General features: G+C 43.9%; 1 protein-coding gene across 1 annotated transcript in view; it reads left to right on the top strand.

Annotated features, from left to right (window-relative positions):
• The window catches only part of ABCB1 (ATP binding cassette subfamily B member 1), a 356,266-nt gene that overhangs the window by 58,470 nt on the left and 271,507 nt on the right, over positions 1-26,289 (top strand). Inside the window, exon 4 of the mRNA XM_033931220.1 lies at positions 2,849-2,993. Within this exon, the coding sequence (XP_033787111.1) occupies positions 2,849-2,993 (145 nt within the window). The remainder of the gene's footprint in view (positions 1-2,848; positions 2,994-26,289) is intronic.

Below are 26,289 nucleotides of genomic sequence, written 5' to 3'. Positions count from 1 at the left end.
ACAAAGAATGGAAGCTCTTCTTCAACTCTGTCACACTGTGTCTTCCCGCTCTTCCATCTCAGCGAAACACATGATGGTGCTTCTGGGTCATATGGCCTCCACAGTACATTTGACTCCTTTTGCCAGACTGCACCTCAGAATTCCTCAATGGAGCCTGGCATCTCAGTGGACGCAGGCTTGCGATCCTCTTTCTCGACACATTACAGTCACTCCTTCACTTCCAATCTTTCCAGAGACTTGCTTTTTCAAACGCCCCCTCATCAGAAGGTCCTCGCGACGGACTCGTCAATCTACGCTTTGGGCGCTCATCTCGATGGTCTCCGTACTCAAGGCCTCTGGACCAGTACAGATCGTCAGTGTCATATCAGTCAGTTGGAACTCAGAGCGATCCTCAAAGCTCTCCATGCTTTTCAACATCTCCTTCACGACACAGTAGTCCTCGTCCGCACGGACAACCAAGTTGCCATGTATTATGTCAACAAACAGGGAGGGATAGGATCTGCCTCCCTTTGTCAAGAAGCTCTGGAGGTTTGGGACTGGGCAATCCGTCACAACACCCTCCTCAAAGCTGTCTACATTCAAGGGGCTCAGAATTGCTTGGCGGACAACTTGAGTCATCTCCTGCAACCTCACAAATGGACTCTCCATTCCTCGTGTCTACATCACATTTTCTCACAGTGGGGAACACCTCAGATAGACCTGTTTGCAGCTCCCCATAACTACAAACTGCCTCAGTTTTGCTCCAGGATATACTCTCCTCACCGCCTCGAGGCAGATGCTTTTCTTCTGGAATGGACGAATCTGTTCCTCTACGCATTTCCTCCATTCCCTCTCATTCTCAAGACTCTAGTCAAATTGAAGAACGATCATGCCACCATGATTCTAATCGCTCCTCGGTGGCCGAGACAACCATTGTACTCCCTTCTACTTCAACTCAGCAGCAGGGAGCCATACCTTCTACCAGTTTTTCCTTCTCTGCTTACACAGAGTCAAGGATCTCTGCTTCATCCCAACCTGCAGTCTCTGCAGTCTCTGCACCTGACAGCCTGGTACCTCTCAACATAACACCTCTTCAGTTTTCTCGATCTGTAAGAGACGTTTTAGAAACTTCTAGAAAGCTTACAACTAGACAATGCTATCTCCAAAAATGGACTAGATTTTCTACATGGTGTTTTTCTCATCATAAGGAGCCTCAACATTCCTCCTTATCTGTTTTAGATTATCTTTTGCACCTATCCAACTCTGGCCTCAAGTCTACATCCATACGAGTCCATCTCAGTGCAATTGCAGCTTTTCATCAGCCTATTGAAGGGAAACCCCTCTCTGCTCATCGGGTGGTTTCCAGATTCATGAAAGGACTTTTCAATGTTAAAACCTCCTCTCAAACTGCCTCCTGTGGTTTGGGACCTCAATGTTGTCCTTTCTCAACTCATGAAGCCTCCTTTTGAACCAATTGATAAGGCTCATCTGAATTATCTCACTTGGAAAGTGGTGTTTCTCATTGCCCTCACTTCTGCTCGAGGAGTCGGCGAGCTACAAGCTTTAGTTACTGATCCACCATTCACTGTGTTCCATCATGACAAGGTGTTTCATCGTACTCATCCGAAATTCCTACCTAAAGTGGTTTCAGAATTTCATTTCAACCAATCTATCGTCCTTCCAGTGTTTTTTCCAAAGCCTCATTCTCACCCTGGAGAATCAGCTCTTCATACTGTAAACGTGCTTTGGCCTTCTACTTGGAACGTACCAAACCACACAGAACTGCTCCTCAACTTTTTGTCTCTTTCGATCCAAATAAGTTGAGATATCCAATTTCTAAACGCACCATCTCCAACTGGATGGCGGCTTGTATCTCTTTCTGCTATGCCCAGGCTGGATTACCACTTCACAGTAAAGTCACAGCCCATAAAGTCAGAGCAATGGCAGCTTCTGTAGCTTTCCTCAGATCGACACCTATTGAGGAAATTTGTAGGGCTGCTACTTAGTCCTCGGTTCATACCTTCACTTCTCATTATTGTCTGGATACTTTCTCCAGACGGGATGGACAGTTTGGCCAAACAGTATTACAAAATTTATTCTCCTAAGTTGCCAACACTCCCACCATCCCATTCTGGTTAGCTTGGAGGTCACCCATACGTGAGAATACCTGCCTGCTTGTCCTGGGATAAAGCAAAGTTACTTACCATAACAGATGTTACCAGGGACAGCAGGCAGCTATTCTCACAACCCACCCTCTTCCCCTGGTTGGCTTCTCTGCTAGCTATCTGAACTGAGGAGACGCGCCCTGTGCACTGGGCAGGAAGGCACTCGCGCATGCGTGGTGCGGGCGACTGTAAACTTCTAATTTCTTCAAGCAATTCTGCTTGTGAGGTGTCCGCATCGGGGCTCCATCGGATGACGTCACCCATACGTGAGAATAGCTGCCTGCTGTCCCTGGATAACACCTGTTACAGTAAGTAACTGTGCTTTATGGTAAGTAACTGTGCTTTAGTGCCAATTACTATCATTTATGAGGTGTTAATCGCCAATTATCAGCACCAATTAGGCCAATTAATATATTAAGTTGTATGCATAAATTAGCTGTGTCAACTGATTTACATGCACAACTTAAGGCACTGTATACAGAATTTGGGGGTAAATGCAAAATTGTGTGTATAGGTTTATTGAATGAGGGAATGAATTGGTAGGAGACATTATTTTTAGCACCAATTTAATGACTTTAGTGTGCACACCTGCTTTAGCATGTGGGCCCCAAAATGAAAACCAAAAGTAGATTTCACATCTCAGCTCAGCAGGATAACCTTACATAAAAAATCATCCACAGTTCTTTTCCTTGTCTTCTTTATAGTTTCGCTATTCGGATTGCATGGATAAATTCCTCATGCTGGGAGGTACTGTCATGGCTTTTATTCATGGAGCAACCCTCCCACTGATGATGGTGGTATTCGGAAAGATGACAGATAGTTTTGTGGATGCAGGGAAAAATTATTCTCGTAAGTAATGCCATTTATGTATGTCAGGGATGCCTTTTGTGATTAAAATCAGCCCAGAGTTGATATGTACTCTTCTAAAAGCTTGCTTCTATTCTGTGTTAATAGTTTAACCTGAAAGCAAGCCCCTGCGGCAGAAAAATTATAGTCTTTCCCTTGACTGGTAACCTTTTTATATCTAATTATGTGTATAGCTGTCCAGTGCAGGCTCAAGAGATCGTAGTGCCCTGAGCCAGCTTGTGCTTTGTGGTGTCCCCCTTTCTTCCAGCCTTTTGGTAGTGGCCCCTTTATACAGAAGTGAAAGCATGTTGTTTTGCTCTTGCTACTGTGCTCTGCTGTTTGCATGACAGCTGGGACTGCTACAGGTTTAAAAAATAAGGGAGAAGTAGCTGCTCTAGCATTTAAATCTGTGGTGGAGTCAGTGGTCATGCAGAGAAGAGAGCACAACAGCAAGAGCAAAACATGCTCTTGCTACTGTGAAGGCTGAGTCAGTTAGGTGGGCTTTTGGCATCCTATGGCTCATGTATCAACACACTCGATAAAATTGGGAGTATAAAACTATATAAATAAATTCTCAAAAAATTCTAAGAACTTCTTCAAAAAGAGAGTTTATAATTTTATCATATCAAAAACTAACTTAAATTAATAATAGTGCTCAGTGAAAGTCAAAACAAGCTTTTAGGTATAAGAGCACAGGACTCTACCAGCTCAGGCTTGCCTACATCATCGCACTCCTCCCTCCCTACCAATAAACTAAACTTTCTTTATGAACAAGATGAAAATATTCAAAAAAGAAGAAGAAGAAGAGTACTTATCCCCGTTGAAACAGTTATGTCCTGGGCTCACAATACTTCAAGTCCAAAAGTGCTTAGTGCTCTCCATTCACATCAAAAACGCTAAAAAAGATGATAATAACAAAAAAACAAAAATTTATCCACAGTCATAGTCAATTTCATATAGTCCATCATTCAAACCTCCTCGACAAAGTATGTGTTCTCCCGTAACTTCTTAACATAATACATGTTTCCCCATCAACTTTTTCAAGAGGAAGATTTATCAGCACTAAAGGAAAAGTAGCATCGTATCAGCACAACTTCAAAATCACACTCAATCTGTAAAAACAGTTTTTTTTTTAATTCAAAAGACTCGCATCTTCTCAGCAGTAATTAAAAACTTCATATTGGATGAGCGTCATACTCGGGACTCCCAAGGCGGCATAACCGCTAACAAACACTTTCAGCTCACATGGCAATAACCCACGCTGCTTTAATTAAGTGATTGGGCAGACTGATATGAGCAACCCAAAAGCCACTCCACTGCTTTATTTAACCCTTTTGGGGCTACAGTGTCCCAAGTAAAAATGAATCTTTGCTCACAATTAATTAACTGCTGTGAAACATTGCCCCCTTGCTTAGTATGAAATTGCTTTAACACCACAAATTTCAAATTGGCTTCCCAATGATGTTTTGCAAGCCAGTGTTCTACAAGCTTCTTCCTTAAGCAGCTAAGATGTTTCGCTATCCTTAGCTTAACCGCCTGAGGAGTTTTCCCAATATATGTCATGCCACACGGACATATATAATGGCATAGAATTACAATCAGTGTGGTCATAATTCATATTGTTGGTTAATGTGCGGTAACCACACACATGTGATTACTAAAGCATGTTGGCAATAAACACATCTTCCACATGGGTAATGCCCTCGATCTTTATTGGTATAATGACCTGAAGGTTTTGACCTTTTTATTAATTCCTCCAAATTTTGTCCATGTTTGTAAGCAAAGCGAGGTGATGCAGTAAATTTGCGGTAATATCTCAGAATGTCCCAATGTTTTTGTATGACAGTATGTAACTGCAGGTTCTCAGCTGACTAAGGGAGAACACAAATCAAAGCTCTTTGTTTCTCTAGTTGGGGCTTATAATCTAACCTCTCACGGTGTGCATTAGTTGCATGCCTGTATGCTGTCTTTAAACATTTTGTGGGATAACCTTGTTTCTTAAATCTGTCTATCATTACATGGGCTTGAGTTTTAAACTCCTGATCCGAAGAACAAAGGACTAGATTCACTAAGCCCACCGATCAAGTTCCGACCACTTAGCGACCCCTTTGCAACCCGATTTCCCTCTGACTCGATTCACTAACCTCTGTCCCGATCATCCTCTGATCCACGCATGCAAATAAGGGGGAACAGCATTCAAATGTAGGCAGGCAGCGATTTACTAACAAAAAATTTGCAACACCAGCTGGGCTGGGTGATTGCAAACAAGCGACTGCTGGGGACCAGTCTTTCACGGCTTTCTAACTGCATCTCCTGCTCTCTGCCTGCTGTCTGTCCTGACTTTCCAGCTCTCTGCCCCCCCCCCCCCCGACTCTCCTGCTCTCTCTGCCGTGATTTTTCTCCTGCCGCCCTGCTCTGCCCTGAATCTCCTGTCTCTCTACCTTTTGCCAAACTTAAAAGAGATGCAGACTGTGGTAAGTGTGATGTGTTGATCCAGATCCAATTGCTCAGAGAGCCCCCAACTCTCCTGCTCCCTGCCCCATGCGCTGCCCCTGCAGTGCGAGCTTGTGGTTTTAACCTGCGGGTTAAAACCACAGGCTCGCTGGGCTAGTTAAAAGATTTTTAAAAAGTCAGCCATCCTGGCGGTCAGTTGGGGGTGTGATTCCGATCGCCCTCTTTGCATGAGGGCGATTTGTGAATCAGCCCCCGGACACGGATCGGATCCACACAGCATACCGGAACCCATCAAGCTATATGCTGGAAGCGAAAACGGGAAACTGACAGGGTCTACGGTCAGTCTAGAAGAGGTATACAGGCAGATCGATAGGCTTTAGAGCAATAAATCCCTGGGACCGGATGGCATCCATCCGAGGGTCATCAAGGAACTGAAAGGGACCATAGCTCAACTGCTTCAACTAATAGCCAATCTGTCAATTAAAACAGGAAAGATTCCGGAAGACTGGAAGGTGGCGAATGTTACACCGATCTTCAAAAAAGGTTTGAGGGGAGACCCGGGAAACTACAGACTGGTGAGTCTGACCTTGGTACCGGGAAAGATGATAGAGGCGCTAATAAAGGAACACATCATTGATCACCTCGACGGACACGGTCTGATGAGGACCAGCCAGCATGGTTTCAGCAAAGGCAAATCTTGTTTGACAAATTTGCAGCACTTCTTCGAGGGAGTAAACAAGCAGATAGACAAAGGAGACCCAGTCGACATTGTATATCTGGACTTTGAGAAGGCGTTTGACAAGGTTCCGCATGAACGACTACTTCGGAAAATTGCGAGCCATGGAATAGAGGGAGAAATACGTGGATTAAAAACTGGCTGGAGCATAGGAAACAGAGAGTGGGAATAAATGGGCAATACTCGGACTGGAAGAGCGTCACTAGTGGGGTGCCACAGAGCTCGGTTCTTGGACCTGTACTCTTCAACATCTTTATAAATGATCTGGACATAGGTACGACAAGCGAGGTGATTAAATTGCGGATGACACAAAGTTATTCAGAGTAGTGAAGACGCAGGGGGATTGTGAAGATCTACAATGTGACATAATCAGGCTATAGGAATGGGCATCGACATGGCAGATGAGGTTCAGCGTGGATAAGTGTAAAGTGATGCATGTCGGTATCAAAAATCTCAAGCATGAGTACAGGATGTCCGGGGCGGTACTTGGAGAGACTTCCCAGGAAAGGGACTTGGGAGTTCTGATAGACAAGTCGATGAAGCCGTCTACGTAATGTTCGTGACGGCAAAAAGGGCAAACAGAATGCTAGGAATGATAAAGAAGGGGATCACGAACAGATCGGAGAAGGTTATCATGCTGCTGTACCGGGCCATGGTGCGTCCTCACCTGGAGTACTGCGTACAGCACTGGTCGCCGTACATGAAGAAAGACACGATACTACTCGAGAGGGTCCAGAGAAGAGTGACTAAGATGGTTAAGGGGTTGGAGGAGCTGCCGTACAGTGAAAGATTAGAGAAACTGGGCCTCTTCTCCCTCGAACAGAGGAGATTGAGAGGGGACATGATCGAAACATTCAAGGTACTGAAGGGAATAGACTTAATAGATAAGGACAGGTTGTTCACCCTATCCGAGGTAGGGAGAACAAGAGGGCACTCTTTAAAGTTGAAAGGAGATAAATTTCGTACAAACGTAAGGAAGTTCTTCTTCACCCAGAGAGTGGTGGAAAACTGGAACGCTCTCCCGGAGGCTGTCATAGGGGAAAACACCCTCCAGGGATTCAAGACTAAGTTAGACAAGTTCCTACTGAACAAGGACGTGCGCTGGTAGGGCTAGTCTCAGTTAGGGCGGTGGTCTTTGATCAAAAGGGCCGCCGCGTGAGCAGATTGCTGGGCATGATGGACCACTGGTGTGACCCAGCAGCAGCAACTCTTATGTTCTTATGATCTGTGCCCTTAGTGCAGAGATGTCAAAGTCCCTCCTCAAGGGCCGCAATCCAGTCAGGTTTTCAGGATTTGCCCAGTGAATATGCATGAGATCTATTTGTATGCACTGCTTTCATTGTATGCTAATAGATCTCATGCATATTCATTTGGGAAATCCTGAAAACCCGACTGGATTGCAGCCCTTGAGGAGGGACTTTGTTGACACCCTTGCCTTAGTGAATCTAGCCCAAAGTCTCTTCAATCTAAACAACTGACCTACTGGAATAATCTGTTTTAGATTCCTGGGGTGATGACTCTTATAATGTAACAGAGTATTTCTGTCAGTGTTTTTATGATAAATTGAAGTCTGAAACATACCATCATTGTAATTGATAGTTATGTCCAGAAAATAATCTGACTTGCATGAACAGTCCCTCTCCCTCTTCCAAATAAAGAAAATATCATTGAAATATTATGAAAATATTATAGTAATGAAAATGGTATACAAACCGCTGCTCAAACTCTGCCATGTAGAGGCATGCCACCACGGGTGCCACAGTGGCACCCATGGCTACCTCTATCTTAAGATAAAAGTGGGTTTCAAAGCAATTGTGCTTGATAACAAACTCAGCCATATGCATCAAAAGCTCTTTTTTCCCCCCAACCATATCAAATTTTAACAAATATTGTTCTATAATATCTAACGCCTCACTCTTGTGGATACTTGGATATAAAGAGGTGATGTCTAAACAGTGGCGTACCTAGGGTATGTGGCACCCGGGGCCCATCATTTTTTGACACCCCCCCCCCCCCCCCATGTAAAAAAATTTTTTTTTTTTTTTTTTTTGCAATAACCATGAAATGGAATAAATGGTCAGAATAGAAACAGGCAGTGAAAATTTTCTTTTATTGAACCTCATATATGTAACCATTATTCCAAACATAACATAACATAAATTATGTCTAAATTGTCATGACATTAGAAGTACATATGGAGTAGTTGCAGGTGATGCTTGGGACAGTTCTGATTGTGTTAGTTCGGTTTTATGTGTTTTTTGAATAGAAGGGTTTTTATTTCTTTTTGAAGGTTTTGCAGTCTGTGGTTGATATCAATTGGTTGTAGAGTTGGGGGTCGAGTGTTGCAGCTCGAATGGCTAGGAGGTTGTCGAACAGTGTTTTTCTTTTGACGTTTTTGGTTGGAGGGTGTGTGAATGGTGCACAAGTTCTCCTATGTCTGTTTGAAGTGGATTGAATTATTTAGCTGAAGAAATTAGTTACCCCCCATTCCACACACATTAATTCTCTTCCATTTTTGTTCCCATTATAAAAAACACTGATAAGTTCCCAGAAAAAAAATACATTAAAATAAGAAGTGAAAACAAAGGCCCCTACAGATGAGAACATAACATAAGAATAGCCTAACTGGGTCAGACCAATGGTCCATCATGCCCAGTAGCCCATTCTCATGGTAGCCAATCCAGGACACTAATACCTGGTCAAAACCCAAAGAGTAGCAACATTCCATGCTACCGATCCAGGGCAAGCAGACACTTCCCCCATGTCTTAATAACAGATTATGGACTTTTCCTCCAGGAATTTGTCCAAATCTTTCTTAAAACCAGCTACACTATCTACTTTTACCATAACTTCTGGCCACTTCATTTTTAAGTTTAGATCTTTCCTTTCAAACAGAGACCTTGCTAGATGTCAAATACAGCACAAGGTAACTTCACATGGACTTAGCTGTGCAGGAAATGTGAATCTCCTCATACACCCACCATATAGTGCAAAAATGTGCAAAGGTCTGTTTTTTTCTTTCGATCACTACATAGCCTAATGCCACACAAGCAGCGCTGTTACAAACATATTCTGTAGGTCAATGCTAAGGATAACAAAGTTTCCTTCCTTGGACCAGAAGGAGATAAACCACTGGAAGAGATCCCAAAACAACACCCAAAGACCCACTCAGTGTGTGAATCAGTTGAGTGGAGTGGACTAACTGGGGGGTGGAAATGGGCCCGGAGTTTGCTCAGCAGAATTTCCCAGACCACCTCTTCCTCTCAACACATTGACACGCTGCCACCATCACCACTAGGAACACCTCACTGGGTAGGCCAGCTATGCTATAAACTTTATAAAACACATTATTATATTTTCTTATAAAGCACATATTTTAACTGACCTCTCTGACATCCTCAGCCTTTCCATTCACAAAAATAGAAGGAAGAAAAGTTCCCATTTCCTGCTGTCTCATGTCCCCGGCCTATACAATATTTTTTTTCTGCAGACCCTTCAAAAGTCTGACCAAATCCTCGTTTCACTTGCATTATAAAGTACTGAGGATGCCATCTCTCCCCAATCCCAGGTCCTAAAGTCTAAGACAGTAGCGCAAACTAATGCTGCCAGATACAGGAAAAAAAAATTTTGATTCGATTCAGCCCTATTGAATTGGTTTTTCAATTCGATTTTCCTGCCCAGTTGGGTGATTTTTTTCAAAACTCCTGGTGGGTTTTATAGCTTTTTCACCCCCTTTGGCTTCTCCTAACCACACTGGCGCTGTGGTGTAAATAAAATAAAGAAACAAAAAAGACTTTTCCTCTTTCTGTTAAATCCTAGCTCACGTTTGCAGTCCAACACCAGCTCTGGCAGGATACACATTTCAAATCTGACATGTTATAATCACAAAACAGAAAATAAAATTAATTTTTCTACCTTTTGTTGTCTGGTTATATTTCAAATCTTGTTGGTCCAAGGCTCTGGTTTTCTTCTGATAACTTGCTTGCCAGGGTCTCCTTCTTTCTGCATGCTAACCATCAAGTTTATCAAGTTTATCAAGTTTATTAACAGAATTTGATTTATCGCCTATTGAAATCACTAAGCGATGTCCTCCCTTTCCATTTCCCTTCCCTTCCCAGGAAGTCTGGTATCTTTCCTTTTTTTCATCTCCCTCCACAGATCCACCTTTTCTTAAATACCCTTTCATCCGGCATCTCTCCCTCCTTCCCCACCATCCCAGAGTCCACCATCTCTCCGTTTCTTTTCCTAATTACCCTCCTATCCAGTATCTCTATCCCTCCTCCACACCATCCCTTGTGTCCAATTTCTCTCCCTTTCTGTTCCTTCCCTCCCTAAATCCCATGGTCCATCATCTCTCTCCCTCTCCTCTATTTTCAGACCCATTATTTCTTCCCCCCCCCCAAAGTTTGGCATATGCATGTCTCTTTGAACACCCCCTTCCCTCCGTGTACTTCTAAATCATGGTCCCCCCTTAAAGGTCTGCCTGTCCCCCCTTGAAGGCCTGCACCCCCTTGAAGGCCTGCACCACCCCCCTCGAAGGCCTGCACTCCCTTGAAGGTCTGCACCCCCCCGAAGGCCTGTCCCCCACTTGAAGGCTTGTACCACCCCCTTGTAGCTTCTCCCCCCCTTGTAGGCCTGTCCCCCCCCTTGAAGGCCTGCCTGCCTGCCTTTCCCCCCCTTGAAGGCCTGCACCCCCTTGAAGGCCTGCACCCCCCCCCGAAGGCCTGCACTCCCTTGAAGGTCTGTCCCCCCCTTGAAGGCCTGTCCCACCCCCTTGTAGGCCTGTCCCCCCCTTGTAGGCCTGTCCCCCCTTTAAGGCCTGCCTGCCTGCCTTTCCCCCCCTTGAAGGCCTGCTCCCCCCCTTGAAGGCCTGCTCCCCCCCTTGAAGGCCTGTCCCCCCCCTTGTAGGCCTGTCCCCCCCCCCCTTGTAGGCCTGTCCCCCCCTTGAAGGCCTGCCTGCCTTCCCCCCCTTGAAGGCCTGCACCCCCTTGAAGGTCTGCACCCCCCAAAGGCCTACACCCCCCCCGAAGGCCTGCACCCCCCTGAAGGCCTGCCTGCCCCCCTTGAAGGCCTGCACCCCTTGAAGGTCTGCACCCCCCCCCGAAGGCCTGTCCCCCCTTGAAGGCCTGCCTGCCTGCCTGTCTGTCACCCCCTCCCCCTTGAAAGCCTGCTTGCCTGCCCGCCCGCCCCACCCTGAAGGCCTGATGCCCCGACCCACCCCGAAGGACCGCTCGCCCCCCTGGCCTCCCCGCACCACCTATGAACAGCCGCAGCAGGATTGCGAAGTCAGCGTCAGCGATCCCTGCGCTGCTTCCTGCGCCACGGTCCCGCCCCTCCTCTGACGTCAGAGGAGGGGCGGGATCGCGGCGCAGGAAGCAGCGCAGGGATGCTGACGCTGACTTCGCGATCCTGCTGCGGGCTGCTTCACAGGTGGTGCAGGAAGGTCAGTGGGGCGAGCGGTCCTTCGGGGGTGGCGGGGGACTGAACGGCAAGGCCGGGAACACCCCCTTAGGGCTGGTACCCGGGGCGGCCCGCCCCCCCCGCCCCCCCCTAGGTACGCCACTGTGTCTAAAGTAACTAATCATATCATATCATTGGCAGCAATCAACCTAGAAGATTCATGCAAACTATGCAGAAAATCCATAGAGTCACAAATTTTGTCCACGATCTAAATTTAATTTAAGTTAGTTTTTGATGTGATAAAATTATAAATTCTCTTTTTGAAGAAGCCCTATGGTTCATGCTCTTTGGCTGTCTTTAAACAGGAAAATAATATGCTGACTAGAGTGGAACATAAGGGCATTGACTTGATTTCTGGTAGTTTTGATTACAGTAGAATCAGTAATTCAGCAGTGTACTAGCAACTCAATAGCTCTGCTGTTGCTTCTTCCCTGACGCCTTTTTCCCTGTGTTTGCTCTCTCTGTATGTCCCTTCATTATCTGAATTTAAAAAGTGAAGGAGATTCCAGGTGTTTGTTCATTATTGGGATTTATTTGCTGCCTTTATGAAGAGATTTTGCCCGAGGTGGTATACAGCAAAAGCATAACAATAGTAAAATGACCAAGTATAAACATAAATAAAATAAATGAGGTAAGCTTTAAAACAGCTAATTGAATCAAATCCTATTTGTCAGACTGACAGCAATCAGTTCTGTTCAACAATAACACATTGCCTTGGGCACTGAACTATGGGGTGCCACATGGCTCCAAAAAAAGGAGGATGGATTGAGGTATCCGGGTTTTACTTCCATTGAAGTAATGGATGTAGAACCCAGATGTCTCAATCTGCCCTCCGTACTTCCAATGCTTTCAATAGAAGTAAAACCCGGATGTCTGAATCCATTCTCTTTTTTTCTGGAGCCATATGGTAACCCTACACAGGGATCCATATTGTCTCTCATCTTATATCTACCTCAAGCCTCTGGCTGACTTGCTTTGGTCAGTGGACACAAAATTCTATATTTGTGCTGATGATGTGCAACTACTCATATCCACTGAACCAGACTGAATGACTGTCTAACCGCAATTCAGGAATGGGCAAACAACAACAAACTCTGCCTGGGTTCCTAACACAAGTGGACAAATTACCCAACTTCAATATATGTTTTGGAAAGTATGAACTCCTTCTAAAATCACAGGTCAAGAATCTCGGGGATACTGATAGACTTATCACTCACTCTATTCCCACAAATTCAAACAACCTTTAGAAAATGTGTCTTATCATTTTCAGCAGTTATGAAATATTTTGTCATATATTGAAAAGAAAAATCTGACCACAGTGATCCATGCATTGATAACATCACGACTAGACTACTGTAATGCCCTGTATACTGGTCTAATCAAAAAGAGTTTGCATCACCTGATACTAATTCAGAATGCTGCAGCATGACTGATAGAAGGCTGCAAGAGGCTTGACCATATAACACTCTTCCTGCACAAACTACACTGGCTACCAGTACCTTACAGGGCTAGATTTAAATCTCTATGTTTGGTTTTCAGGGCTCTCAAACAAAATGGGACAAATGACTTAAAGAACAAGCTAGCCCTTTATGAACCAGGGGCAACAGAACACCATTTTGGTTTGGGGTGTCCAAGCTCTGCTTTGAACTCTACCCCACCCCTACCCCTAGCTTTGCCCTGGATCTGGCATCTCAGCTTCTCTTCCCTACAATCCCATAGTTTTACCCCCATTTTTTTCTCTCCTTCCCAACCTCCCCTCCATGGTGTTTGTCCATTTCTTTCGTCCTTCTCTATCTTACTTCTCCCCTTCCATGGTCTCCATTGCTTCTCTCCTGTCCTCTGCCTCACTGGTTTCCAACATCAGTGCTGGGGGACAGTAATCTTGAAAAGGACTTGGGTGTGCTGGTGGACACAACAATGAAATCAACGGCACAAGGCTTCTTGGAAGTCATTAATGAGTTGGTCGGTAGCTATGTCTGACAATAGGGTCCAGTCGGAGAGGTAGTGTCCTGCGAGTATGGGAGTGACCCATTCCTTCCTCCCAAGTACTCAGACCATTGTCCTATCTGACGATTTACCTTCTTTAACCCCCGGCCCCATAGCTTTGCCGTACCTGGCTCTGAGCGGGGAATGATGTCCGGAGCTTCAACCCAGGGAGCGAAGGTGTGCAGCCACTCTCTGGTAAACGGATTGGTATGCTTGCCAGGTGGCTGGTGCAAGTGACCCAGAAATCAGCAGTTCAGCTGGACATCTCCTAACCTTCACAGCTCTTCTGGGATCTGCGTCAGCTCCTCTTCTGCCGCTGGAGCAAGCTGTCGAAAGAGAAGCAATTGCTGTGATAGAGCATCTGCTATTTGGTTATCCGCTCCTGGCACATGCTTTGCTCGCGCTGTTAGATTTATTTGTAGACATCGCAGCACAAATGCCCGCACTAGCTCTGCCACACGGAGGCAATGGGCTGACTGTCTGTTGATGGTTTCAACTACTGCCGCATTGTCCGACCATAAGACTACTCTCCTCTTCCCCAACTGAGGAGCCCACACGTATAAAGCTGCAACTATGGGGAAGAGTTCAAGAAAGGTGATGTTTTTCTGGTAAGGCCAGAGTCTCTCCATGATTGGGGCCAGGGGGAGGCGAACCAGGCTCCATTACAGTGTGCACCACATCCAACCGCGCCGGCCGTATCTGTGAAGAGATTGATGTCCACACTGGTTACCGGCGGGGCTTGTATGAGTGACAGCCCTTTGAATTCGTTGAGGAACTGGAGCCAAATTCGGAGGTCACACTTCAGGTGTTGGGAAATACGCAGGTAATGGTGCTTGCGGCTGATGCCTGCTGTTGTTGCTGCCAGTCTGCATAAGAAAATTCTGCCCATAGGTATGGTACGGCATGCAAAGTTGAGAGATCCGATGAGGGACTGCATCTGGTAGAGAGTGAGTTTGCGGGAGGTAACCGCCCTCCTAATTTTTTCTTTCAGGTAGACTACTTTTTCTTCGGGCAGTCGGGTCGTCATCTGTGAGGAGTCAATTTCAATTCCGAGAAAAGTGATCCTCTGGGAAGGCCCGATGGTCTTACTGGTTTTAATAAGGACTCCAAAATCCCTGGCGACCGCCATGAAGATGTCCAAGATAGCTTTGCAGATTCCCGTGTTTTGGGGACCCACGAAAAAAAAGTCATCGAGGTAATGCACGATGCTAGTAGCTGGAGACTGTTGGGCAACTACCAAGTGCAGGAAGGTGCTGAAGGTTTCAAAGAGGTTACAAGAAACTGAATAACCCATGGGCATGTATTTGTCAAAGAAGTAAGACACCGCATAGGAGAAACCAAGTAGAGGAAAACAGGAATGATGAATGGGAAGCAACCGAAAGGCTGATTCAATGTCATAATAATAATAATAATAATAATTTATTGTTTATAAACCGCCAAAGTAGTTCGAGGCGGTTTACAATAAAGAAGAGCTGGACATACAGTGAAAAAAACAGTGAAGTCTTTGAGTACATGACTATTTGTACAGAGTAAGGTAACATTGTAGGGGCGGGTTTACAATAAAAAGTAAATCGAGGCGATTTACAATAGGAAGAGCAGGTCATACAGTGTGGGATAAGCAATGAAGACTTTAGGAATTCTTGGTCAATAGGCAGTAGATCGAGGCGATTTACAATAAGAAGAGTTGGTCATACAGTGTGGGATAAGCAGTGAAGACTTTAGGAATTCTTGGTCACAAATCGGTTGAACCTTAGCCATCCAAGCTCCTCGCCCGGCCTCTCTGACCATCTGTACTGCTGAGTCGAAGGACATGTACTGAACTCCAGTGGCGCTTTCAGGAATACTATCGTTGACAGAAGATCCCGGGGGGAAAGACAGGTTGTGGATTAGCCGGAACTTTCCTTTTTCTTTCTTTGGGATCGCAGTCAGCGGGGACACAAACATATTTGAGAAAGGGGGGGGATGGAAAAAGGACCGGCTATTCGGCCCGCCTCAATCTCGGTTGATAACTTGTCAGCATTCGCTGAAGGCCGATACACTCTGCGAGGTACAATGGAAAGGGGGGAGCCATAGGTATGGGGCCCTCAAAAGGGATGCAGAAACCTTCAGTGAAACCTTGTCGCAATAACAGGGCCTCTGGTTGTTTTGGATACTGGTACAACCAGGTGGACATATTTTGAAGTAGGATCGGGGAAAAAGCTTTCTTGAAAGTATCAAGCTCTGCTGCTTGATCCTTGCTGAGGTTGGGATTTCTTGGGACACGTGGATAAGGGGTGCTGGGATCCACAACTGCCACACAATGTTTGTATTTGCATCCTTGAGTATTGCATGAAGATCTGTTGAATTTTCAGCAGACATCTCGGAGCAAAGGAGCAGGCCTCCTGTTCTTGAAACTGGGAGCTGCTTGCTGATAATGGGAGTGGGAGTGAGCAATAGTACTGTGATTGAAGACATTGTGTAGCCAGAGACCCCCATCGTCCATGTCCCACGCTATGTGTGGGTTGTATTCCATTTTATCTCTGAACTGCTCGTCGTAAGAAAGCCGAGCAGTTCCTTCGTGCTCCCTGTAAATAGTAATCACCATCTCAAGGTAACAAAGCATGAAGTCCATCAATTCAGGTCTCTTTCGACATGGTCTAATCATCATATGAGCGTACAACATCACCCAGCTTGCCACATTTCGGGGGACAAGCTTGCTATGTTCCGCAGGAAGGTCACCTTTCTTTGCATGCTTCTTTGAGTGTCTTATGTCTTATACGTCTGCCCTCTGCGAGTTTGAAGATATCAAAATATTCCTGCCTGGACACCTTTTTTCTGAGGGACCTGGGAACTTTCTGCCACAGGCGCTCGGGGGGAATACCCTAAGCAGGTGTTAGGGTCAGAGCAGTGGGCGGGGGACATGGAGGAGGGAAGGGAGGAAGAAGAAGAGGAGGAGGAATAAGATGTCCGCCTGTGCTTTTTCTTACCCTTCTTCTTCACTGTTGTGTTGCTTTTCCTGTGTCTCGGGGGCTCGGCTGTGGCTGTCCTGGAATTGGGTACGCTGGTTTGACTGATCGGGAGGAGACAGTTGCCCTCATCAGGGTCCCCCAATCCAATGTGTTGGTCTGCCACACTCGGCAGGGTGGGCGTGCGGCTGTAATCTCGACCGCCGAGGTTCGCTTGGGGTTTGGCGGCCCAACCAAGGAAGTCAAGAAAGTACTGCCCGCTCAAGCCTGCAGTGGATTCAGCATTTAATGATGGCTGTGTCCAGAGATTTGGAAGAGGAGATCTCCGTCGATCCTGGGATGGTGATCTGCGGGGTTTTCAATATGGGTCGTGGTTGTAGCGTGTTCTTGATCCGCGATCAGGCCGGCGATCCTGCTGTCTGTAGCTGTGATGCTCTGACTCATGATTGTTATGCTTTTCCCAGAGCCTTCAAGCATAACGATGATGAGAGCGAGACCTGGATCTTTGTCTTTCAATAAGGTCATATGGCAGACCCGACCTCCTGGAATGGGAAGGGGGTCGGCATCGCTTGTCCCGAGACCTGTGACGATGCTCCTGCGAGGGGCCCTTTCTAGAACGCCAGCTGTTCCAAGATCTGGACCTGCTGCGGGTAGACCCAACGCTGGATTCACTCGGTTCACGTGGCTAGGACACCTGATGGGACATTGGGGAACGATGCCTGCTGTTGTGGAGGAGCAGTGCTTCAGTGATTCTCTGCAACAGAGAACTGCCAGTGGGAGTACGATTGCGAGCTATGTATGGGAAAGGATTGGATAAATGTTGGAGAGGATGTGAATAATTAGGTACCTTTGAACATATTTGGTGGTATTGTATCAAAGCACAGAATTATTGGGATAAAGTAATTTCTTTTATTGAGGCAGTATTAGGTATCCTGATCCCTAAGACTATGGAGTGCTTTCTGTTGAACAAGGGGCTAGATGCTCTGCCATTGAAACATCAGAAATTTATAAGTTTGATAATGACAGCAGTACCACTTGTCCTTGCATCTGCCTGGAAACAATCGGATATACCAGTGTTAAGAGTACTATTGGTTAAAGTTCAATATATACAGCAGATTCTAAATTAACTGCCCTCAGAAGAAACCATATTCAGAATTATAACACCATTTGGAGTGCATACAGAACTTGGGTTAATTCCCAAAATGTTAATCCCATTGATTTTTCATATATTATTATTATTATTATTATTATTATTTTTTTAAATAATTTATGAATCTCCTGCACACAATCTCCCACCAGGGTGGGGGGAGGGAGGGAGGGATGGGAGGGCTGAGATATATTAGATATAAGATATATAATGTATTAATGTAATACTTTGTATACAATTGTATAAGTTAGATGTTTTTAAATACTCTATTTTTCAATAAATAAATTGAAAAAAGTAATTGCTCGCCAGCGATGAAACAGCCATGATAAAACAGCTGTGCTGAACTTAGTGCACTGAAATGGCCGCACTGAGCTTGCCGCAGTGAAAGGGCTACAATGAACTAGCTGCACTGAAACAGGTCCTGCTCCTTATTGCGCTCCTTTGTGTGCGACCGAATAAATATATACCAAACTACTTATCTATATTAGGTAAATTCATATTAAAAGTATATTTACTCTCCTTTTTAATAATTAATATATTTCCAATTTTCTTTTTAATCACACCAAGTAGTTCTTTACCGAGTTCCTTCTCCGTCTATCCCAAAATGGATAAGTTAGCTTACGAAATTCCAGTTAAAATTGGTCACAGACCCCCTAAATCATATTCCTCAATGTTCTCTAATAATACCACACTGTCCTCTCAGGATTCAAATTTAATAAAAATCGAAACTATAAACCATGCAAAATCAGATAAAATAAAAATAGGGTTAATAAATGTACGTTCATTAAAAAGCAAACATCATTTGGTGAAAGACCTTATTACACAATCATCTTATAAAATACTATGTCTTGTAGAAACTTGGCTCTCTGAGGGAGAGGAAGCTTACCTTTCTTACGCTTGCCCCCCAGGTTTTTCCTTTATCTTTAATCATCGCCTTCAGAAACGGGGAGGAGGTTTAGCAGTTATTTTTCAAGACTCATTAGTGATAAGATTAGATTCATCCCCCATAAACACCTCAATTGAATTTCTTCAATTTTCTCTAAGGACTAAACCTAAATTAGATATTCTTCTAATTTATCTTCCACCACCAGTCAATAGTAATAATTTCTTTTATTTACAGTCACTGCTTTTTGATTTTGGGTCATCTTCCTCCAATCCCATGGTCTTAGGAGATTTTAATATTCATTTCGAGGATCTAAACAATAACTATACTAAAGACATTCTTTCTCATCTTAGATTGTTAGACTTATTTCCACTATTTTCAGTTCCAACTCATATAGCTGGTCATACAATTGATATGATCTTAACTTCTACATCTTTATCAAATAAATCTCACTTTCAATTTCATTCCTCACAGCCAGTACCCTGGTCTGATCACTATTTAATATCAATAATTTTCACAGCGGTACCATCGAAACCAAACAAAATATCCCAAATTAGACAATTTAAAGATTTTAGGAAACTTTCAGTCGAATCCATCTTATCAAATCTTTGCCTAGATTTTGCAGATTTAGAATCAACTACTATAGAAGACCTATTATACAAATGGCAGAATGCTACCCAGCTCCTAATTGATAAACTAGCCCCAACTCGAACAAAATATATCTCATCACGTCAGAAAATTAATCCATGGTTTAATTCAGAACTAGACCTAATTAAAAAACAACTTCGTTCGTTGGAACGAAAATGGAGAAAAGACAAAAATCACTCAAATTTTTCAAAATTTAAAGACCATGCGACATACTACAAAGAAAAAAATAATTCATGCAAAATCGAAATATTACTCAAAGCAAATTATCCAGGCCAAGAATACTACTGTATTATATAATATTTTAAAATCAATTAATCAGCAATCCAAAAACCTTTCACACGACAATAAACCTCTTCCAACCGCACAAGAATTAGCAGACAGTTTCGTTGATAAAATTAAAAAAATCAGAAATAACTTCACAATACATCAACAATCTGCAACTATATCAGAGCATGAATCTAATGCATCACATACTTCAAAATGTTCTCACTTTAACATTCTCAGTCTTAAAGACTTAGAAATGATTATTAAAACCATCAATCATAAAGGAACATTCAATGAATCAATATCCCCTACTATCCTCAAGAAATACTTTTCTATATTTGGTCCCTACATACATACTTTAATTAACATTAGTCTACAACAAAGTAAAGTACCACCAGCCTGGAAAAAATCCACTATACGCCCAGTTATTAAAGATCAAAAAATAGGTTCCGATATAAAAACTAATTATAGGCCTATTGCTAATATTCCGTACTTAGCTAAAATAACTGAAAAAATCGTATTTAACCAAATATCTGAATACATTGAAAAAACTAACATATTGCATCCAAATCAAACAGGATTCAGACAAAATCATTCTACAGAACATTCGTTAATTGGTATGACAACGTCTATATTATATCATTTAGATCACCATACATCCGTAATTTTGATTTCTCTTGATCTATCGTCTGCCTTTGACACTATTGATCATAGTCTTTTAATAAATAGGCTTCAATCAATTGGTTTAACTGATCAAGTTCTGCTCTGGTTTCAGTCTTACCTCAATAACCGTTCGATTGTCTCTTTCAACGATGCCACTTCAAATAGTTATTCACTGCCATATGGAATCCCCCAAGGTTCAATATTTTCGCCTATCTTATTTAATATTTTTCTAGCCCATCTGATGACATTATGTCAATCCATTGGATTTACAGTATTTGCCTTCGCAGACGATATACAACTATTACATTCAATCAATACCAAAAATCCTCAAGAAATAGTAGTAATAAATGATAAACTGGATCAAATTCATTATTGGCTCAAAACTAATAAGCTAGCCTTAAATATTCAGGAAACCAATGTTATGCTCTTTCCATGGAAAGATTGTGAAACACTTCTCTTTCCTATCTCTATTAAAGGCATTTCCTTGCAGATGGCTAAAAATATTAGGATTCTAGGAGTAATATTTGATAATAAATTATCCTTCCACGATCACATAAGCCAAGTGGTCAAATCTACTTTTTACAGACTCCGCCAGATCCGATCTATATCAAAATTTTTATGTGCACAATCTTTGAACATATTACTTCATTCCCTTGTAATCTCTAAAATCGATTACTGTAACGCCTTATTTATAGGTTTGCCACAAAAAGAGCTTAGGCGTTTACAAATAATTCAGAACGCCTCCATTAAAATTATTTATAAAGCCAAAAAATTTGATCATGTATCACCTTTACTTAAGAAGGCACACTGGCTTCCAGTAGCACACCGCATTATATATAAACAGTGCTTACTCACCTTTAAAGCTTTAGAATTCAAAACTCCTGCCTTTATTTTTAGAGTCTTAATACCTCATACGACCTCTAGATCTCTCAGATCACAAGATCAACATCTATTAGCTATCCCCTCATTAAAAGTTATTAACACAAGGCGCAATACAATCTTTTCTGTAACAGCCCCTCAGTCCTGGAATGATCTCCCACTCTACTTGAGACAAGAAAAAAACTTAGACAAATTTAAGACTAAACTTAAAAGTTTTTTATTTACAGATGCTTTTAATGATTAAAATCTTCCGTATTGCCAATCTAATTTTCTTCGTTAATCGTTACTGTCTCCCTTCCTAATGTACTTCCCTTGAATTATTGAATTTAATTATGAATGTAACCATTAAATAACTTCCCTTTTGTTTTATTGTTATACGTAGAAATATCTTACCTAAATGTATTGATATCTGTTTAAATAAGTTTACTTTTTTTTACCTAAATTATTGTATGTCTGAATGATATGTTACCTTAATTTTTGAACAATTTGTACATCGCCTAGAATTTTGAATAGGCGATAAATCAAACTATTTAATAAACTTGGAAACTTGGATTTCCCTTGATTAAATTCATGTTGGCTTTGTCTCATTACTCCATGCCTATATATGAGGGTAAATCAAAAAGTAAAGGCAAAATACATTTAACAACTTTAATAGACGTGACTGTGAGCAATTGAACATATCACTTTTCCATATGCAAGACAATGCATTTGTTGTATCATTCAACTAGCTTCTGTATTCCTGCAGAGAAGAAGTTTTTTGGCTGCTCCCGAAACCAGGTGAGCACCCCTTCCATTAATTTTCATTCTTTGTTTTTTGCTCTTCGGGTCACAGTGATGCACCCCCTGTCTCGTCGCCAGTGACAGTTCTTTCCAGAATACTCAGATATTCTTCATACTGTTTCAGGAACTGCGTTGCAATCTCCACACACTGTTGCTTGTGCAAATAAGTAAGCTGTTTGGGAACCCATCGTGCGCAGGCTTTCCTATACGTCAAGTCATCATGCATTATGGCAAATGCAGATCCATAGCTGATATCCAAATTTGCAGCCAATTGAGACACCATTATCTGTTGGACTTCTCTAATCAAGCCATATGCCCTGTCAATGTGCTCTTGTGTGCGTGATGTTGATGGGCGAACAGAATGACCTTCGTTGGTTACACTTGTTCTTCCCGCTTTAAAACTTTTTACCCACTCATAAAACCTTTCATTAATTCATGGTGCTATATCCATACTGATTCAATATCCGATGGTGAATTTCCACAGGTTTCACCTCCTCTGCCCAAAGAAAGTACACGGTTGCACATTGTTCTTCAATGGTGCAATCTTGCAATGGAGTTTCCAGGTTTCTGAACTCGTGACTGCCACACGACTAAAGGCCGGGCGCTGCACTATGCATGGCTGAACTATCCAACAGGCAATGTACAAGTACATATGTTGCATTTTGCTAACTCTGTTCCAGTTATTGCGTAATTTAATAGTTGTCTTTAATTTTTGATTTGCACTCATATTTGCTCAGTAATTTTGTTCGCTATAATCTTCTGTACCTTTTTGCTTAGCACCCAGCACCAGGAAATTACAGACCAGTAAGCCTGACTTCAGTGCTGTGCAAAATGGTGGAAACAATTATAAAAAAATAAAATTGTGGAATATGTAGACAAACATAATTTAATGAGACGGAGTCAGCTTGGGTTCAGCCAAGGGAGATCTTGCCTCACCAATTTGCTTGACTTCTTTGAAAGTGTGAATAAACATGCGGATAAAGGTGAAATGGTTGATGCAGTGTATCTAGATTTTCAGAAAACTTTTGATAAAGTTCCTCATGAGAGGCTCCTGAGAAAATTAAAGAGTCATGAGATAGGGGGGCGCTTGAGCCCGCGGGAAATGGCAGCTTGAGGGAAGAGCTCCTGCACCAATCTTTAAAATCGCCATTCTGCTCGCTTCAAAATCCTTCTCCCTGCATCTCCGAAGTTACACAGTGACTCAGCATAACACCGCGCTGAAATTTCTACCCCGGGAAGTTAACGAGCATGTCGGACAAGAAGATAAACAAGCGGCACAAGCCTGAGCCGCCATCACCATCAAAAACGCCGTTACCGGATTCCCCTGCTGTCAGCAATCATGAACTTCTGGAGGAAATAAAAGAACTGAAGAGCATGGTGTCTGACACGAAGTCAGACACTGAAGAAATCAATGAAAAGCTGAACAACCTAACTACAGAATTTTCAGCGATCCAGACACGTGTTGCCTCCCTGGAAAACAAAATGGAGGTGAACACCACCAATATAACTGAATTAAGAAAGCAAACTACGCGCATTACAGCCCTGGAACGTGAATTGGAAGACAGCAACAATCGCTCCCGTAGGAGCAATTTTAGAATTCTTGGATTATCTGAGGAAGTTCCAGATCGTGACCTGATCAAGTATCTGACAACATGGATCCCAAAAATACTTGATATTACCTTTACACAGGAATTTGAGATAGAAAGGGCACACCGAGTACCTTCGCACCGCACCTCTTCGGTCCGTTATCCTAGACCGGTGGTGGTGAAACTTCTCCGGTACCAGCAGGTCATTGATATAATGCAGCGAGCAAAGATACGCGCCCCTCAAAAGCATGAGAGGGCTGCTATACTTTTCGTTCCTGATCTCAGCAAGACGACGGCATACAAACGGAAGCAGCTCCTCTCCTACCGACCCCAATTGAAGCAGCTCTCTGCCAGGTATGGGCTTCTGTATCCAACCAGAATGAGAGTGACTCTTAATAACTCCACGAAAGATTTTCTAAATCCTGAAGACCTGGCAGCCTTCATTGAACAACATTCACCAACTCCGATCCATCAGGTTTGAAGTGTGCTGTGCATCACTATGCATGTGTCCCTTTCACTGACTGTTAGGTCTGTTAAGATTAAGTGCCATTATTAACTACATGCTAGTACACTGGGACTTTGCCTGCTGAGCACGCTGTGTTAAAGCACATGTTTCTCTTGCACGGATTGATGCCTGCTCTGTCTTCATGTTTGAGCATTACTAGCATGCTGTTTTACTTTGCATGAATGCGTTACACACTAGAGGTATGCACGGGAACGGGGATCGCGGGGATCCCGTGGGTCCCGCGGGTTCCCCCCCTGGCCCACGGGACTCCCACGGGGATGCCCCCCTGACCCACGGGACTCCCACGGGGACGCCCCCTGGCCCACGGGACTCCCACGGGGATGAAAACAGCCTACCTAAATTCTGGCGATGCAGGCGTGCAGCTTACAAGTCCGGCGTCGCGGCAGGAAATAGCCATGCTGAGCAGTGAGCTCAGCACGTACACAGATGAAAGCCTTGCTTGCTGATTGGTCCGGCGGCCCCGCCCCGCCGTGCCGCCGGACCAATCAGCAAGCAAGGCTTTCATCTGTGTACGTGCTGAGCTCACTGCTCAGCATGGCTATTTCCCGCCGCAACGCCGGACTTGTAAGCTGCACGCCTGAAAAAGAAATCATCCTGGCCGGGGTCGGTGTCATGCTCCGGAGCTTCTACAGCCTTCCTATCTCCCTCTCCCTTCTACCTGCTTCCGGCCACACCCCCTGCTCCGCGGCTCTCTTCGGCAACTCAGCAGCAGCGATCGACACAAGCTTCTGATGTCGGGGCCTACCCTCTGTGAGTCCCGCTTGTTTCAACTTCCTTTTTCCACAAAGACGGGACTCGTAGAGAGAAGGCCTCGATGTCGGCAGCTTGTCTTGATCACCGCTGCTGACGAGTTGCTGAAGAGAGCCGCGGAGCAGGGGGGTGTTGCCAGGTGCAGGTAGAAGGGAGCGGGCCAGATGCAGGACTCGTGGGTGAGGGAGGAGAAGAGAGAGAGAAAGAGAGAGGGGAGGGAAACAAAAGGAAATATTTCATACTGGGCTGGGCCGGAGTGGAGGGAGGGTGGAAAGATTCTGGCTACCGGGTGCAGTAACAAAGGAAAAGGGGGGAAAGCTGAAAATGGAGATAGTGACACAAAGAAGAGAAAGAGTAAGCAGGACCTACTAAATAAGGATAGAGATACAGAGGGGACATGAAGAGGAGGTGAAATAGAGACATAGAAGTAATGCTGAAAAAGTGTGTGGGGGGGGGGAGATAAAGACATTGAAAGGGCAAATGGTGAACATGGGGTAAAGACAAGGACAGAGACAAATGAAGATTCTGAAAAAGTGGTGAGATAGGGATATAGGTGAGATGGACACAAAGAAGGGTGATGCTGGAAAATAGGTGGAATGGTAATTCTGACAAACACAGAAGGGAAATGCTGGATCAAGGAGAGATGGGGCTCAGGCTGGATGGAATGAGGAGAAATGCCTTGTTGGCCCGGAACTTCCTCTCCTACGTCAGAATTGACATCAGGGAGCGGAATGCTGGTCAGCGCGTCGCTTCTGCAGGGAAAGCTTGGGACAGCAGTGGCTTGGGGGCTATTCCCCGATGGCGGTGGCAGCAAACCGAGTGGCTTGGGGGAGGGCACGGAGAAAGAAAGAAAGGGGGCAGACAGGGAGACAGAAAGAAGGGGGAACAGGGAGACAGAAAGAAAAAGTTGGGGGAGAGAATGAGGTCTGGAGGAGAGGAAACATACAGGAGGCTGAAAGAAAGGAAGAAAGATTGGATGCACAGTCAGAAGAAGAAAGTGCAACCAGAGACTCATGAAATCACCAAACAGCAAAGGTAGGAAAAATGATTTTATTTTCAATTTATTGATCAAAATGTGTCTGTTTTGAGAATTTATATCTGCTGTCTATATTTTGCACTATGGCTCCCTTTTACTAAACCGCAATATCGTTTTTTAGCGCAGGAAGCCTATGAGCATTGAGAGCAGCGTGAGGCATTCAGCGTAACTCCCTGTGCTAAAACCTACTATTGTGGTTTAGTAAAAAGGGAGTGGGTGTATTTGTCTATTTTTGTATTTTGTTACCGAGGTGACATTGCATAGAGTCATCTGCCGTGACCTCTTTGAAAAAACCCGGAATATGAATAATTAACATTTTCTCTGCCTTTCATTGTGCTTTGTGTTTTTTTAAAATTTTATTGTTGGTAGATCATTTTGACTTAGTCTTTATAAAGTAGCTCGCAAGCCCATAAAGTATGGGCGCCCCTGCTCTTACTCTGGGGCACCAGACCTCCCTCACGGCACACACACGGCAAATGGAAGAAAGAGGAGAATTTTTGGTCGTAGGGAGGAAGGTACAGAATGTGATAGGGAAGAAAAAGATGAGAGTGAGAAA

The sequence above is a fragment of the Geotrypetes seraphini genome, chromosome 2, assembly GCF_902459505.1.
Source record: "Geotrypetes seraphini chromosome 2, aGeoSer1.1, whole genome shotgun sequence".
Taxonomy (NCBI): Eukaryota; Metazoa; Chordata; class Amphibia; order Gymnophiona; family Dermophiidae; genus Geotrypetes; species Geotrypetes seraphini.
This window is presented reverse-complemented; position numbering and strand designations above follow the sequence as displayed.